The sequence below is a fragment of the Periophthalmus magnuspinnatus genome, chromosome 8 (genome assembly GCF_009829125.3).
Source record: "Periophthalmus magnuspinnatus isolate fPerMag1 chromosome 8, fPerMag1.2.pri, whole genome shotgun sequence".
Classification (NCBI taxonomy): domain Eukaryota; kingdom Metazoa; phylum Chordata; class Actinopteri; order Gobiiformes; family Gobiidae; genus Periophthalmus; species Periophthalmus magnuspinnatus.
In genome coordinates this window covers 786,017-801,736 of record NC_047133.1, presented here as the reverse complement: position 1 = coordinate 801,736, position 15,720 = coordinate 786,017, and the positions used below count along the sequence as shown (strand labels likewise).

Genomic DNA, 15,720 nt, shown 5'->3' with positions numbered 1-15,720 from the left:
CAAAGTCTGAAGGGTTTAATCAGTTCTACACAGATATTTTTTAGTATTTCTTGATAAAACTGCAGATTAATTTCACAGTTTAAGTTTCATTTGTTCATAAATTCCTCTTTTCTTGTACTTTTTTCTGCATAAACAGCTGTTTTCACATTGACCCTCGTGCGGAGTCAGATCATGAAGAGGCATAAAAGTCTCAAGAGCTTTTTTTTCTCTTTATTTATTCAAGACAAAACCAACACAGTGACCGCACACAGAAGTGACACATCAATCACACAACGGTTATTTTCACTGAATGGACATAAACTCTTGGCTGGACGTGTCTCTAAAGTGAAGACGAGCAGTTTAAACCCCGGCTCCGAGCGATTCTAACGTGAACCGGTGCCTGAGGAGCCGTTCTCCTGAGGATGCGGTTGTCAGGGTGACCGGCTCTGTCCTGGAGAGGAGGAGGACGTTATCAGCTGACGTCCATCACGATCAACAGGTCTCACCCACTGCACCTTCAGAAACAGACTGAGGAGGAGAAACACACTGTGGAGGAGAGAGCGCGGGTCCATCCCGCTGCCGTTAGTCTGTACAAATCAGATTCTAGCGTCGTATTTCTGAATGACAAAAGTGTTTTACGTTCGATTGGGCAGTACATCGTCTGTTTGTTTACACCGTGAGGTCCTACATTCTTATTTCTGTATTTTTATCCTTTAACCTCGACGTAGTGCAGCAGTTTAAACCCACCAGGAACCTGTAAAAAAAACAAAAAAACACACATGACAGAGGCCCGGCGTTACCATGGCAACAGCATCCAATCCAGAATAGCTCGCTCCGTGTGTCTCCTTCTCATTCTCTTTGGTTTTTGGTTTTATTTGCATCTTCAGTCTAGAATCTTCCGCCACCCACACGTTTTTTTTTTTTTTTGTGTGTGTTGTTTTTCGGGCCACATGTCTTCCTCATGTTCTGCTGAGCGTCATGTCAGCGCCACACGTTGCCTCCTCCTCCTCCTCCTCCTCCTCCTCCTCCTCCTCCTCCTCCTCCTCCTCCTCCTCCTCTCTTCCTCTCTTCCTCTCTCTCTCGTTCTCTCTCCATCCCCTTCACCTCCCACTCATCTCCCTGTTTTTTTGCGGTCACATTGTGTTGAGAGGGAGATATTTTTAGCAGTAAATGTGAGTCCTTCTCTCTCCTCACTTCACACTGGGAGCCGATGTGCCTGTTAATAATGATCCATTTCACTCAGACGTCTTTCGTTTCAAATGCCAGTTTTTGTCCGTGCGCTTGTTTTTAGGATTTAAATTTATCATAAAGACTGAGTTTCCTGAGCGTTTTAGTTCATTATACATTTGTCACACTCCTGTCCTGGGGCAGTCGCATGAATCTAACTCTTTATCTCCAGTTGCCATGGTGTTTCCTCCCAATTATCACGTAAAATACAAACCAACATTTCTGTTTTAAATATTATTTCTCATTATGCAATAACAGTTTTATTTCAAATTGCTGCGTATAATCATTTGAATAATTACAATGCAGCATTAACTCAATATAACGTGTGCAGTTTCTTACTTGTTGCTTGTTTTCTCTCCGTCCTAAAGCCTCAGAGTCTGTCCACCTCACACTTTGGACAGTTTGTTCAAATCTCCTCTGAACTCATTTTCTAGTAAAAACATGTGGTCTGTTCCTCCATCAGCAGGTGTCATGATGTAATCTGTTCTGATGTGACCTGTTAAGGATAATAATAATAATAATAATAATAATAATAATAATAATAATAATAATAATAATAATAATAATAATAATAATAATAATAATAATACATTTTATTTATAACGCACTAATCTCAAAGTGCTAGGAGAACTGCCATTTTGACCACAGACTTTTCATCTGCACAGAAAACTCGATAAACAAACATGTTTCAAAGCAGAAGTAGAAGTCTGCACACACACACACACACACACACACACACACACACACCCACACACACACACACACACACACACACACACACACAACCTCCAGTGTGACGAGGGAGGTGAGACACAATATAACCACACGTGGAGAGCAGCCTGTCTGTCCTCCTCACTTGTCTGTCCTCCTGTGTGCCTGTCTCCCTACTCGCCTGTCTGGTGCCTGTCTGTCCTCCCAGGTACCCATCTCCCTGCTCTCCCGTCTGTTCTCCTCGTCTGTCTCTCCTCGTCTGTCTGTCTTCCTGGGTACTCGTCTCCCTGCTCTACACGCCTGTCTGTCCTTGTCGCCTGCCCGGTACCTGTCCATCTCCCTGCTCTCCCGTCTGCCCTTCTCACCTGTCTCTCCTCCCCTAGCTGTCTCTCTGTGGTGTATTTTTACCTCTCCTGCTCAGTGCCTGTCTCTGTGCTCTCTCCTGTCTCTCCTCTGTGCTCTCTCCTGTCTCTCCTCCCTGTGCCTGTCTCTCCTCCCCTAGCCCCGCCCCTCTCTCTGTGGTGTATTTTTACCTCTCCTGCTCAGTGCCTGTCTCTGTTCCTCTTCTGTCTGTCCTCTGTGCTCTCTCCTGTCTCTGTTCCTCTCCTGTCTGTCCTCTGTGCTCTCTCCTCTCTCCTGTCTCTCCTCCCTGTGCCTGTCTCTCCTCCCCTAGCCCCGCCCCTCTCTCTGTGGTGTATTTTTACCTCTCCTGCTCAGTGCCTGTCTCTGTTCCTCTCCTGTCTCTCCTCTGTGCTCTCTCCTGTCTCTGCTCTCTCCTGTCTCTCCTCCCTGTGCCTGTCTCTCCTCCCCTAGCCCCGCCCCTCTCTCTGTGGTGTATTTTTACCTCTCCTGCTCAGTGCCTGTCTCTGTTCCTGTCCTGTCTCTCCTCTGTGCTCTCTCCTGTCTCTCCTCCCTGTGCCTGTCTCTCCTCCCCTAGCCCCGCCCCTCTCTCTGTGGTGTATTTTTACCTCTCCTGCTCAGTGCCTGTCTCTGTTCCTGTCCTGTCTGTCCTCTGTGCTCTCTCCTCTCTCTCCTCCTCTCCTGTCTCTCCTCCCTGTGCCTGTCTCTCCTCCCCTCTCCCCTAGCCCCGCCCCTCTCTCTGTGGTGTATTTTTACCTCTCCTGCTCAGTGCCTGTCTCTGTTCCTGTCCTGTCTGTCCTCTGTGCTCTCTCCTCTCTCTCCTCCTCTCCTGTCTCTCCTCCCTGTGCCTGTCTCTCCTCCCCTCTCCCCTAGCCCCGCCCCTCTCCCTGTGGTGTATTTTTAGCTCGCGCAGACTGGTCACGTGGTGCAGGACGTCAATAATGTTGTTGTTGGTGGTGGGCGCGCGGGAGGGAGGCGCACTGTAAATATGGAGGCGGACAAACGCTAACAGCTCATCGACTTTTCTCTGGTCTCAGACACGCGCCGCTTCACTCGGATCATTTATGGCGAATCTGGAGAAAACACCGACACTTTGACGGAAACACAGCGACCTCCGCGCGGACACGCTCCCGGGAAGAGGCGCTCACATCCCGGGTAAGAACGACACGCTCCCGGGGAAGAACCGAGGACACCCAGGGACAGACAGAGACAGACGAGGAGACAGAGACCGAGACAGAGACCGAGACAGACCGACACAGGAGGGTAAAACTGCCCTATAAAGCTTTAAAATACGTGCGCTAAGTGTGTGCTAGTCAGTGGGAGTAGAAGCTAACTTACTAGCATGTTAGCTAACTTGGGAATAGTTGTGCTGCTAATGCTAACCAAAGTGCACCTGGCAGGAATGAAGGCTAACACAGAAACTGATCATTTTGAACAGGAAAACCTCATCTGAAAACAAAGAGCAGTTTATAACCAGCACATTGAAACGCAGGTGTTTTAAAATGCTAATAACCGAGGAACAACTGACAGCTGAGGACTGAATATTAGCCACAAACCAGCAGCTCCAGGACTGCAGCTCCAGGACTGCAGCTCCAGGACTGCAGCTCCAGGACTGCAGCTCCAGGACTGCAGCTCCAGGACTGCAGCTCCAGGAGATCACCAGGAGGAGCAGGAGGAGCAGGAGGACTTGATGAAGCTGTGGAGGTAGTGTTTATGTCTGTGTGACCCCCTCAGTCGTCCAGGTCTGATCCACTGTAAAAGTTAAATCTGTCAAATGGACTAAAAGTTGTGTGAGTGAAGATGTTTCCGCTGCTCATTCAAGACACTTCTTCAGTTGTGGTCAGATTACTGCTGGACACTGCCTTATATCTATTTATCCTCCTTTCACATAGAGTTTCACAGCGAAACGTCTTCATTCTTACAACTTTTTGTCCAGTGACAGATTTAACTTCAGCTTTTACTGTGGAGATAGTGGTTATTTTTTCTTTCTTTATTCTTTATTTGCCAGGGATCATGTACAAATTAATTAATCTGATAAAAGAAGGTGATTTGTACCAGATTTAGCCACTTCTACTTTCCATCTGCAGGTGAACATACATTAAAATACACATTTCACTTTGATTATATTATAAGACTAACAGTTCAACATTGACACTAGCAGTAAAATACAATAAATGTCCAATACAGTATGTTTACTACAGACCAAACCAATTTAAAACATCAATTATGTGCAGTTTTTACACTGACACAGAACATTACAAATGAACTAAACTGGTGTGGACACATTTGATTATCTGAAATGTACTTTTACACATTTCTACAGATGATTTCAGTCTGGGATCTGGTTCTGTTCTGTCTCTGAGTGTCCAACCAAACGGACACTGCCAAGTCAACTTTCACCTCTAGTTAAAGATTAACCAAAAGAGTTTTTATGGGGAAAAAATATCAGAGGCATTTCCTGAAGTGATACACAAGATCGATTTGATTGATCTGTTTAGGAAGCAGATACGAAACATGTTGTGAATTAAAGACACGAGCGTTTGGCAAGTACAATGATCCTGTTATGAAAATGGTAATCAAAGTTACTACACATTTTAAAGAGATTGTACAAGTTTCTAAGCACATGCTCTAAAACAGTCGATAGTTTGAGAAGTTGTGTTATTGATTACATTATTACAGACCAGAATTGTGTGTTTTTTAACCACAAACTGTTCAGAATGCAGTTCATTTCTTTACTTTTCTGTACTCTCCTCTCTAATGCGACTTGGACGTAGCTCCCTGTGTGTTGTGCCCAAACACGTCAGCTTTTACCACTCACTATCCGTCCTCTCCCTCTTTGTATTTACCTTCACTTTTATTTGTTGTTGAGACATCGATTTTTCCGACTCAGTTTTTATTTGTAAATCCATTGTCACATTCGGAGATACTGTTTTGTGGATACTCAAATAGTGAATAACACCCACAGAAGAGCTGTAGATCTCGTTGTTGTTGATTTGATGAATCGATCAGTGGTGTCTTATTTGGTCGACTAATTATTATTTTATCAAAATTATAAGGAGTAGGAACAGTAGACAGTAGAAAGGAGAAGATTTGAAGTGATTTAGCTGAAGATTTAGTTGTGAATCATGAGTTTTGTGTCGCTTTTTACTGGGAGGCTCCAATCCAACTTTTTCTGTTCCTATATGTATAAATATCTAATACTTTGACTTTTGCGTATCTGCCATTACCTAATATCAATCATTTCCAGTGTAGGGACAGAAAGTGGCACTTACTTCCTTCAAATACAGCTTACTTATTACACAAGAAATCCAAATGTGTTATGCAACTGTTTACCCTTAAAATCACCACTGAACCACTTCATTATTGGACATTTTAGGTCAAAATCAGCCTGTAAATAGTCGTATTACATCCAATTAATTAACCAGGATATCGACTTAACCGACATCATTTAACCGACACATTTTTCAGTATCAGCGCAGATATTCAGCGCAGTATTGGTATTGGTGCGTCCGTGCGTTTTACACACTGTATAAAAGCACATTTACTTTACATTTGCTTGAACTCCTGTGCCGTTCTTGTCTTGTGAGTGCAGGTTTGGTCAGATACGATTAGGGAAACGTCCCCTTTTATATGAACTGAAGAAGCGGTTTCTACGAGCAGCCAAACGACTTCACTCCTACAACTTTTTGTCCGGTAAACAGGCTTTACTTTTGGCTTTTTTTCTCCCGATCAGACCTGGACGACTGAGGGATTACGCAGACATCCCTCTGTACAGTCGACGAATCGATCAGCAGGGCATGTTTTTAGACCAGGAATATGAGACGTTATGATGTTTCTGTTTCTCCTAGATTGCAGGTTACTACCAGGACGTGCTGTCATTGGATGCGCTCAATCCAGCTTGGCATGTTTGATAATTACAGACTAGAGCAATGATGCATTCTGAAGCCGGGTCACACCTTATGTAATCGCCCAATATAAGCCCGTTCAACTCTTTTGGATATTGGCTGTGTAATTACCGCTTACGTAAAGAGGTGTGGGCATTTAACGAGCCAAACCTGCAGCTTCTCTCCTTTCTCTTCCTCGCAGGTAGCAGCTCGCCCCCCTCTCCCGCTCTGTAGTCACCACGCCGACCACACGACACGTCAATGCACTTATTTACCGCGGTCACAGGTTTAAGTATAGGACGGACACGGCGAGCGGCGCGTCAGCTCTTTCAGTGACGGTGGTTGTAATAATGACGGTAAAAGGTCATTCATGATTTGTGGTGTTTGGTCAATGTTCCGTCGAATATAAAGCTGGAGCTGCAATGAAGGAATATTTTAGGGATCAGTTAATCTGTCTATTGTTTTGTTTTGTTTTTAGTTATTTAGTAGCTATTTTTTTTGGGGGAGGGGGTTGTTTTATTTTATTTTGTTTTGTCTTTGTTTTATTTTATTTTTTACTTTTTTGTATTTTATTTTATTTTATTTTTTATTTTATTTTTAATTTATTAGTATTATTATTATTATTATTTAAATGTATTGATTAGTTGTTAGGGCTAGCTGCTTGAAGATATATTGATTGAGTACACTTAAATAAAACCAAACTTGACATATTTTCGGTGTGATTTAGATGTAATTACTGTTTTGTTGGAGTCCTACCTCTAAAAACCTCCATAAAAAGTGAAAATTCAGCCGTATTCAAATCTTGTACTGTTCTTATAAAAAAAACAACACATACTAATAATAAAATAAAAACATCAACTCTACGTTTATCCACTTTCTAATAACGTGATGAATAGAGTTGCATCATTTATCAAATTTAATTAAAGTTCTAAGCATTGCACTTGTGATTTGATTTGTTTTTTTTAATAATGATGATTGAGCTTCAGTTTAGTAGCACTGCTGTGAAACCACAAAAATGACATGGGTACATGTTTGTAGAGGTTTAAACGACAGGTTTAACAGGTTTATTGTGATACTTTCAGATGACTATACTTTACTGTAAATAATGGAGCCTTTTAGTTTTATAATTTCAGTTATTTGTACAGTTTAATTACCACATGAAACATGTGGAAACGCTGCTCTCAGGCTCTTCACAGATGATCAGGAATAGACCAAGTCATTTTGTATCCTCCACATTACCACGAGTAAGTACTTTATCTAATAGTAGGAGTAGTTGTAATAGTAGTAATGGTAGTAATAGAAGCCAATGGTGAGAAACCCCCCCCCCCCCCAAAAAAAAAGTATGACAGTAAAATGAGTCTAGGTCAGGGGCAAACTTTGGGGGCGGGGCCTGGATATGTATATAAATATTACATTAGAGTTTGAATATGAAGACTCATTGTACAAATAGTTTTCCAAATGCATTAATAAAATGAATAATGATCAAATTTCAGTTAAATAATCACCCTTATTACCCATATTTACCCTTAGCTAGTTTAATATAATTTGGTCATGTTTGGGCCGGATTAATAAGTCCAAAGGGCCGTGTGTGGCCCCCGGGCCGTAGTTTGCTCATGTCGGATTGAGATACTCAGTATCAAGTATCGATATTATAAAGATCACATAAACAGGACAAAACCTTTCCTGGGCAGTTTAAATGGATCTTAAACAGCAGCAGTATTTAGTGTCGAGTATCAAACGTGTACTGTGTACTTTAGTACTTTTATAGTACAACTCTACCTCCTTGACAAAAAAAAGCCAAACTGTGACTATACTTTCCAGTAGAATAATTCTTCTTCCTGTTGGAGTTTGTAGTGAATTACTCCTGTAGTATTTTAAGTGTTTCTCTCCTGTGAGCGCTCATTGATCAAGTGACGCAGTAGAGCTTTACAATAGTCATGGGACGTCTGCGCGAGTAAACACAGACGGGATTGTACTGTATGTAGTAAATATAAGAGGCGGGTTAGTCGAGGTTTAATGTGGCGTCTGAATGAATCTCTGTGCAGCTGCAGGCCCCGTGTTCTCCTCCATGTTTAATATGCAGCCTGCTCTACGTGAGCCGAGGACGCTCTGCGGCCGCGTCAGGACCGTCACGTTGAGCTGCAGTTTGTGAGTCCAGGTGAAGTCACTGTTACACTCTATTTAAAACTCTACACTCACTCCTAAAGTGCTTTGTGTCATGGTTTGTGCTGCTGCGCTGTAACAATTGAACAGAAAATGTGTTGAAGGAGCAGATTTCATAGTGATCCCTTTGGCGGCATTGACATCGTACGGCGTGCACCTCCCCAAGGTCATCAGGTCTGATCTGTCAGTATCAGCGCGTGTCGCTTTTACATCATTATTTCTTTGTAAATGAAGCGCAAACTCGTGGCAGAGACTTTATCGTAATAGTGATGCATTTAACAGTTTTCTTTTCATTCAGTCGTCATAATCAGTGATGTTCCCTACGTCTGTAAACATTTCACTCCCCCAAGGACCACGGCTACGATTCAGTGAAAAATAAAGGCTTTTTTGAGACAACGGGTCAACCCCATTTTCACAAAATATAAACGTTTTTTAATTTATCTTCCGTTTATTGAAAATTAATGAAAATAAAAGTGTATTTTTTTGTGCAATTTACCAACGATAAAAACACATCAGACTGTTGCATGTGTCAGTTTTATTCATCCACAGTTTATACGAGCTCCACATTTACATTTACACAGAGACATGTGCAGTTTGACGACTCTGAAGGAGCGAAACACATCGACTAAAACAACTGTGAGAATAAAAGTCTGTGTTAAACCAAAGTTAATATGAAATAAACCTGTTTTAATCAACAAAACAGTGAATCAAATGTCAAATATTCTGCAGAAACGACTCTCTTTCCTCTAAACGAGACACAAATGTAGAGCCGTGACTGAATAATTTGGTAAAAAATACAAAAAAATACTCTTCGATGCAGCAATGAAACAATAGGATATATATCGATATTCTGATATTTTTGCACAACTCTGTCCATCAGTGTCGGCGCGTGTCATTTTTCCATTGTTATTTCCTTTTTTTTTTTTTTTTGTAAATGAAGCACAAACTCCTGGCAGAATCAGAATCAGTCGTTGTCCAGTCGTTTTCTTTTTCATTCAGTCCATACTCGATGCTAGTTAGCTATGTCTGTAAACATTTAGCCTTGACCTTTAACCTTTAACCTTATATTTGACACATTACTCTGCTGTGGAAGTGAAGGGCTCGCTCTTAAGTTGGACCAGTTTGTGTTAGACTTATTTTGCATTTAATTTATTTTGAAGTAGTCGCTGAAGTTAAGAATAGATCCTAAAATGATTTCACCGCTGCCTGCTCCGGTCAAACCTCCTCTCTCCTCCTCTCTCCTCCTCTCTCCACCTCGTCTCTCCACCTCCTCTCTCCTCCTCTCTCCACCTCGTCTCTCCACCTCCTCTCTCCTCCTCTCTCCTCCTCTCTCCACCTCGTCTCTCCACCTCCTCTCTCCTCCTCTCTCCTCCTCTCTCCACCTCTCTCCTCCTCTCTCCACCTCTCTCCTCCTCTCTCCACCTCTCTCCACCTCTCTCCTCCTCTCTCCTCCTCTCTCCATCTCCTGCTTGGTCACACCTCCTGTTTGTTTAGCGACGCTGTGTTCAGGTGAGCAGTTTCCACGGCAGCCTCGCTCGCCCGTTGCCAGGCAGCACTTCCTGCTCGCTCCTCTTGTCAGGAGGGGCCAGGTATTTTAGGAAATGCTGGTGTGAAGTGGAGGAGGCGGCGCGGGCAAATTGAGAGAGAAATACGGGTCTATTTCTAAACGGCAAACAGCAGTGGCCATGTGAGCGACTCTCTCTCTCTCTCTCGATGGACTAAAGTCATGTGACCGCGGGCTGAGCGTGTGGGTTTGCGGAGCAGTTGGCGAGCAGCAGGTTAGTCTGTTAGGATTGGCACACACACACACACACACACACACGGCGGATGCTAACGTCTCTATCCCATTAACCGAGAGCAGAGAGTGACACTGGCTTGTGTGACCTGCCCCGAGCTAATGAGGAGTGGATGTGCACAAACACCTCTGCACGGCGCCGGATGCTTCTGTGCGGGGCGGCGTGTTCGTTTCACTGTGATCGTGACATGTAATACGGCGTTTAGATGTGGCGCTGAGTTGACCCGTCGGGACCGCTTTACATTTGGTGGCAGTTTTATGCTCACAATGGGATGTCTTGTTGTCAGTGTTTTGTGTCTTTGCTTATGTAATGCTTGGATCTGGGACATTGCTGCATTGCTACGGTGAATTCAGATATTTTTTATGCCTCAACAGTCGTTTCTGCAAAACTGTGGAAATGACAGATGACGTTTTTGGGAAAGTGGAGTGAATTTAATGCATAAAAATCGATCAGAAATGGAAAAAACACTTTAGTTTGAATATACAGAGCCAAACTCTATTCATACGTCGCAAAAGAGCTTTACAGAGAAAGAAAGACTTTAAAATCACAATACAACAAATCAAAACAGAGAAAACAGAAAACAGTTCACTTTAAAAGAGGAGAATAAAAATCTGTCACATCCACAGAAAAGTTTAAACTGAGCCTGAATTTAAACTGTGTCAGAGCAGAAAGAGCAGAGGCCTGAGTCACATCAAGAAGATCCAACTGCACAAAACTGAGACGCTGTTTAGTCCTGGTTTGGTCCCGTTTTAGTTCCATTTTAATCCTGATTTAATTCTGGTTTAGTCCCGTCTCGGTCCCGTCTCTCTCCTGTCTCTATCCTGTCTCTGGGCCCATCAGAGGCCTGTCCCTGAGGCCCTGTCCCTGAGGCCCTGTCCCTGAGGCCCTGTCCCTGAGGTCCTGCCCCTGAGGCCCTGTCCCTGAGGCCCTGTCCCTGAGGCCCTGTCCCTGAGGCCCTGTCCCTGAGGCCCTGTCCCTGAGGCCCTGTCCCTGAGGTCCTGTCCCTGAGGTCCTGTCCCTGAGGTCCTGTCCCTGAGGTCCTGTCCCTGAGGTCCTGTCCCTGAGGTCCTGTCCCTGAGGTCCTGTCCCTGAGGTCCTGTCCCTGAGGTCCTGTCCCTGAGGTCCTGTCCCTGAGGTCCTCAGAGTGTGAGCTGGTTCTTCTGACTCTAACAGTAAAGTTAAATGTAGGACAGTGTGAAGTTTAAAGGGGAGTATTAAAGGGGAGTATTAAAGGGGAGTATTAAAGGGGAGTATTAAAGGGGAGTATTAAAGGGGAGTATTAAAGGGGAGTATTAAAGGGGAGTATTAAAGGGGAGTGTTAAAGGGGAGTGTTTCTAACACATTTAGATCACCACGTTGCTTTATATCATTTTGAAACACTATATTCACTGATTCTTTGAGTTTCTCTCTGTGCTCAGTCACTCCCCCTTCAGAGCACTCTCAGGACACAGTCATGTTCCTCTAATGAACCTGCTGCACATCAGGGTGTGTCGTGTGTGGTTTTGTGTTATGTTTTGTGTATTTTTGGGAGCATGGGTGGTTTTTGATGAGGGAGCAGTGACATAACATTTCACTTTCACATTTTTACTCAAATTGAACAATGTCAATCAACTATTAAAATGTATTTTTTCTTGAAATAAAAAAAATAAATCAATTTTTCTTTCCTGTACATAAACAATACAATACGTGACTTTTAATCGTTGCTATTTAACTAAAAGGAAAAGTCCAGTTTCCTCCAAAGTCTCGTCTCTGCTCCAGACTAAAGGCCTGAGTCTGGGGTCAAGTATAAGGTCAGATACATCCCATAATATTCAGAGTAGAGCCCAGAACATCCCGTGTTTGTGAGCGTCTGTGTCTGATCCTGTCGTTTACTGTAAATCACATTATAATCACATTATGGCTAAGACGGGCTTTGCTCGTGCCTCATCCTCCTTTAATGAAGACGCCACGCACCCCTGAGACACCAAACACTTCTGCTGCAATTCTTTAAAAACACACAAATATTTTAAACTCAAGACATAAAAACAGAACAGACAGAACATCTTTTTGAGACTTGAACTGACGGCATCTTTGTAATGAGGAGCTTTTATAACTTATATAGAATTGTCAAAGTCACATTTGCTCCAGTTCTTTCATTTTTTTGCTCCACTCTGCACTTTTCTCATCCAACATAACGACATTTGAGCATAAACTCAGTGGACCACACGGTGGAGCCAGAATACAGCTTCAGTAAAGAGACGCAGCTTCAGTAATGAGACGCAGCTTCAGTAAAGAGACGCAGCTTCAGTAAAGAGACGCAGCTTCAGTAAAGAGACGCAGCTTCAGTAAAGAGACGCAGCTTCAGGTTTGGTCCACAGTGAAACACACGGGGTTTTATACACAGTTTAGAACGTTCACACAGGAGCACAGTCATTCAGATGAGCTTTTTAAGAGTAAAAAAAATGATTTGTAAATCTAAAGTCAGGTTTTCCCAAAGAGGATGAATGATTTGAGCAGCACAGATAATGAAAAAAAAACAGTTGAGTTTAAAAGAGAAGAGTTTAGAATAAAAACCTCAGTCACATCCACAGAAAAGTTTAAACTGAGCCTGAATTTACACAGAACAGAGACCTGAGTCCCATCAGGAAGATCTGCACAAAACTGACTCCTCCTGGTTTAGGCCTGGTTTAGTCCTGGTTTAGTCCCGGTTCAGTCCTGGTTTAGTCCTGGTTTAGTCCTGGTTCAGTCCTGGTTTAGTCCTGGTTCAGTCCTGGTTCAGTCCTGGTTCAGTCCTGGTTTATTGATATTTTTTGATATTTAAAAATAATAATAAAATTGTAAATCTAAAATCATGTTTTCCCACAGAGAACAGAACATATGTGACATATTTGAGCAACAGAGATAATAAAAAAACAGTTGACTTTAAAAGAGAAGAGTTTTGATCCATCCACAGTTTTCTCAAAGCTGCACATTTTAGTCTTGTCCCTCTGAGGCTGCCGTACTCACTGGGGGAGTTACTCTTGGTTCCAAACAGCAGCTCTTCACAGCAGTGCATATGGTGTGGGCTGTTTCATCATGGACACATATGGGCGGAGGTGTGGGGGGAGGTGTGGGGGGAGGTGTGGGGGGGGGGCTGTGGGGGGAGGTGTGGGGGGTGCGACCTGTTGGGTGATTTCCACATGACGCCACAGAAACGTTTGACCCAGTAAAAAAAACGAGACACAGAAAGAGCCCGAAAAGTCTTCAGACGCTTAAGATGGTGCGTCTGGAAATAGTTGGAATAGTTTTTTGCGCTGGAGTTGTACGATTTAAAAAAAAAACTTACAGCACCGTTTTGGGCTCAGTCCGTCACTCAAATACACAGAAGTTTTCACAGTTTCTCTGTTTAGTGAAGGATATGAGTGACAATATTCATAATCAATCATAGTAGTTCAGTTTGATGTGACTACTATGAGTTTAACTGAATATTTCCTCTAAATTTTCCTCTATTTTGCCTCTAAATGTTTGTGTAAATATGTTTATTAAGATTATTTTGATAGACTTTGCATGGGCTGGTGTATATTGTGAGATAATATATTGTACGAGTTGTTTTTGTGATCTGCCCTGACATTGTGCCCTCTACTTCAGCTTGTTTTTGTGTTTAACCACAATGACACGGCTCCATTCTCCCTGCTCTTATGGTGGATTAAATACACCTCATAAATACAAATACACCTTTTTCAGATCTGATACCGATTCAATACTACAGCTTTAAGTATGTGCCGATACCCGAAGAGACTGATAAAAGCGTTTCTTTCCTTTAAAAAGAAATAAAATAAGACTAAACCAATCCAAATGTGTAATGTAGCTGTTATTTATCCCTCAAGTAACAGTGGAACAACCGATTATAAATGAAAATTCAAACATTATGAGACTTTCTGGACCAATTATGAGCAGTAAATAGTTATAAATGATCCCTCCTCCTTCTACCTAAGTGTGTTTTTGTGTGTTTTTCTAAGTCCCAAAGTAGTGTCGCTCGTTAGAAGAATGGCTTTTGTTCTGTTCAGAGGTTATTAGCGGTAACTTCATTAAAAGCCGCGCTGAAAAGACGAGCTCACAAAGGGAAAAGGACGACTGTTTGACGTGAGGTTTGAGGTCAGGAGGGACAGAAAGAATCATGTGTGACCGTTTTATCTCGGAGCGGTCAATGCAAAACCCACACCAAAAACAGCCTGGGTTTTCAATACATGTTCTCCTCCGAAGTGCAGATAGTGAATGCTAATGCGACGCGGGGCCTCCATAATGAATAAGGCTTTCTGGGAGTAGCATTTTGCACAAGGTTAGATTGATCAGGCCTTTTTTGCGCCGCACACACCTGCCCACACATAAAGTAAATGTCAGTGTGCCTTTATGTGTAATTAATGACGTCTGCTGCTGCGTTTTGTCTTGTTTGCAGAGAAGGAGCGTGACTCACCTGTCTCTCTGCACCTCCGCTGCCCATCATGGAGGACTCACGCTAACTGTGGAAGAGACCAGGCAGGAGCAGGAGCAGCAGCCAGCCTCATGAGCTCACCGCACACCTCGGGTAAGGACCGCCACGGTGACGCTCGCACAACTGTAAAGCTCCTACACTGTGGGAGTAACGCTGTTTAAAAGGGCTGCACTGTAGGAAAATGTTCAATAATTTATACTTTTATATGCTTTCTGGCAAACACTGTTGTGCTCTTTGGCAAGACACGTCCTCCACATCACCTGGTGTAAATGTAAAGTGTATGTGAGTGTTGCTGGTGGTTGAAAATGCCACTGGTGCAGATTGACAGCCTCGTTTCTGTCAGTACGCCTCAGGGCAGCTGTGACTACAACATTAGCTCAGCACCAGTAAGTCTGGAGTGAAATAATGCACAAAACTATAAGGGGACGGGAAAAAAAGAGGAAACTCATGAATAAAATGTGCTTTTAAACATTTTCCCTTTGAATACTGTTATACTGTCAGATTCAGTGTTTGTGTCATAGACAGAACTTTGTGTTGTTGTGATATTTACATTTAGCTCTTTATTTGTTTGCAGTTATTATTGTGGATATTTGTGTGATGTATGAGCAGCTCTACAGCTGAACTATAACAGAGTTACAAGTGACTTATTTGAAAATGTAATTAATGATTCTTTTCTGTCACTTTTGTTGTTACTTTCTAAGAAACAGTTTGTGTATTTTACTCTGACTCACAGCGTCAGTGATTTATCAAACTCCGCTCTCGTCTCACTGAAGCTTTAATGTTTTCTTCTTTTGTTTTGGGCTTTAGAGACACTGATTGGCTGAAAAGAGAGACTGATTTTAAAGGTGACCAATCAGCAGCAGAGCAGAGGCCTGTGCAGTTTAATGACATGTTGTTGGTTTATTGGCTTTGACAGACAGTTCTGTTCTCTCTGTTTTCTCTGATTCTAAAATATAAACACGGTCTGTTGGATTATGTCCAGAGACTGTTTGTAACTGTTAGATTTCATCTTTGTGGCATCATGGGAACATCGTTGATTTGCAGGGAGTAAAAATGTCAGTGATAAGAGTTTAATGCCTTATTCTAGTTCATAACAAAAGTCATTATTCAAAGGCTGTTGTGTTGTAAACATATGTTTGTTCTCATGGTT

The 15,720-nt window shown here is 42.7% G+C and overlaps 1 protein-coding gene across 2 annotated transcripts in view; it reads left to right on the top strand.

The window, feature by feature from the left end:
* The first annotated feature begins 3,201 nt into the window (after positions 1 to 3,201).
* Positions 3,202 to 15,720, top strand: part of hdac5 (histone deacetylase 5) — a 49,659-nt gene continuing 37,140 nt past the window's right edge. For both annotated transcript variants that reach the window (XM_055223468.1, XM_055223467.1), the window contains exons 1-2: positions 3,202 to 3,432; positions 14,535 to 14,663. In XM_055223468.1, the coding sequence (XP_055079443.1) occupies positions 14,642 to 14,663 (22 nt within the window). In that variant the 5' untranslated portion in view covers positions 3,202 to 3,432; positions 14,535 to 14,641. The remainder of the gene's footprint in view (positions 3,433 to 14,534; positions 14,664 to 15,720) is intronic.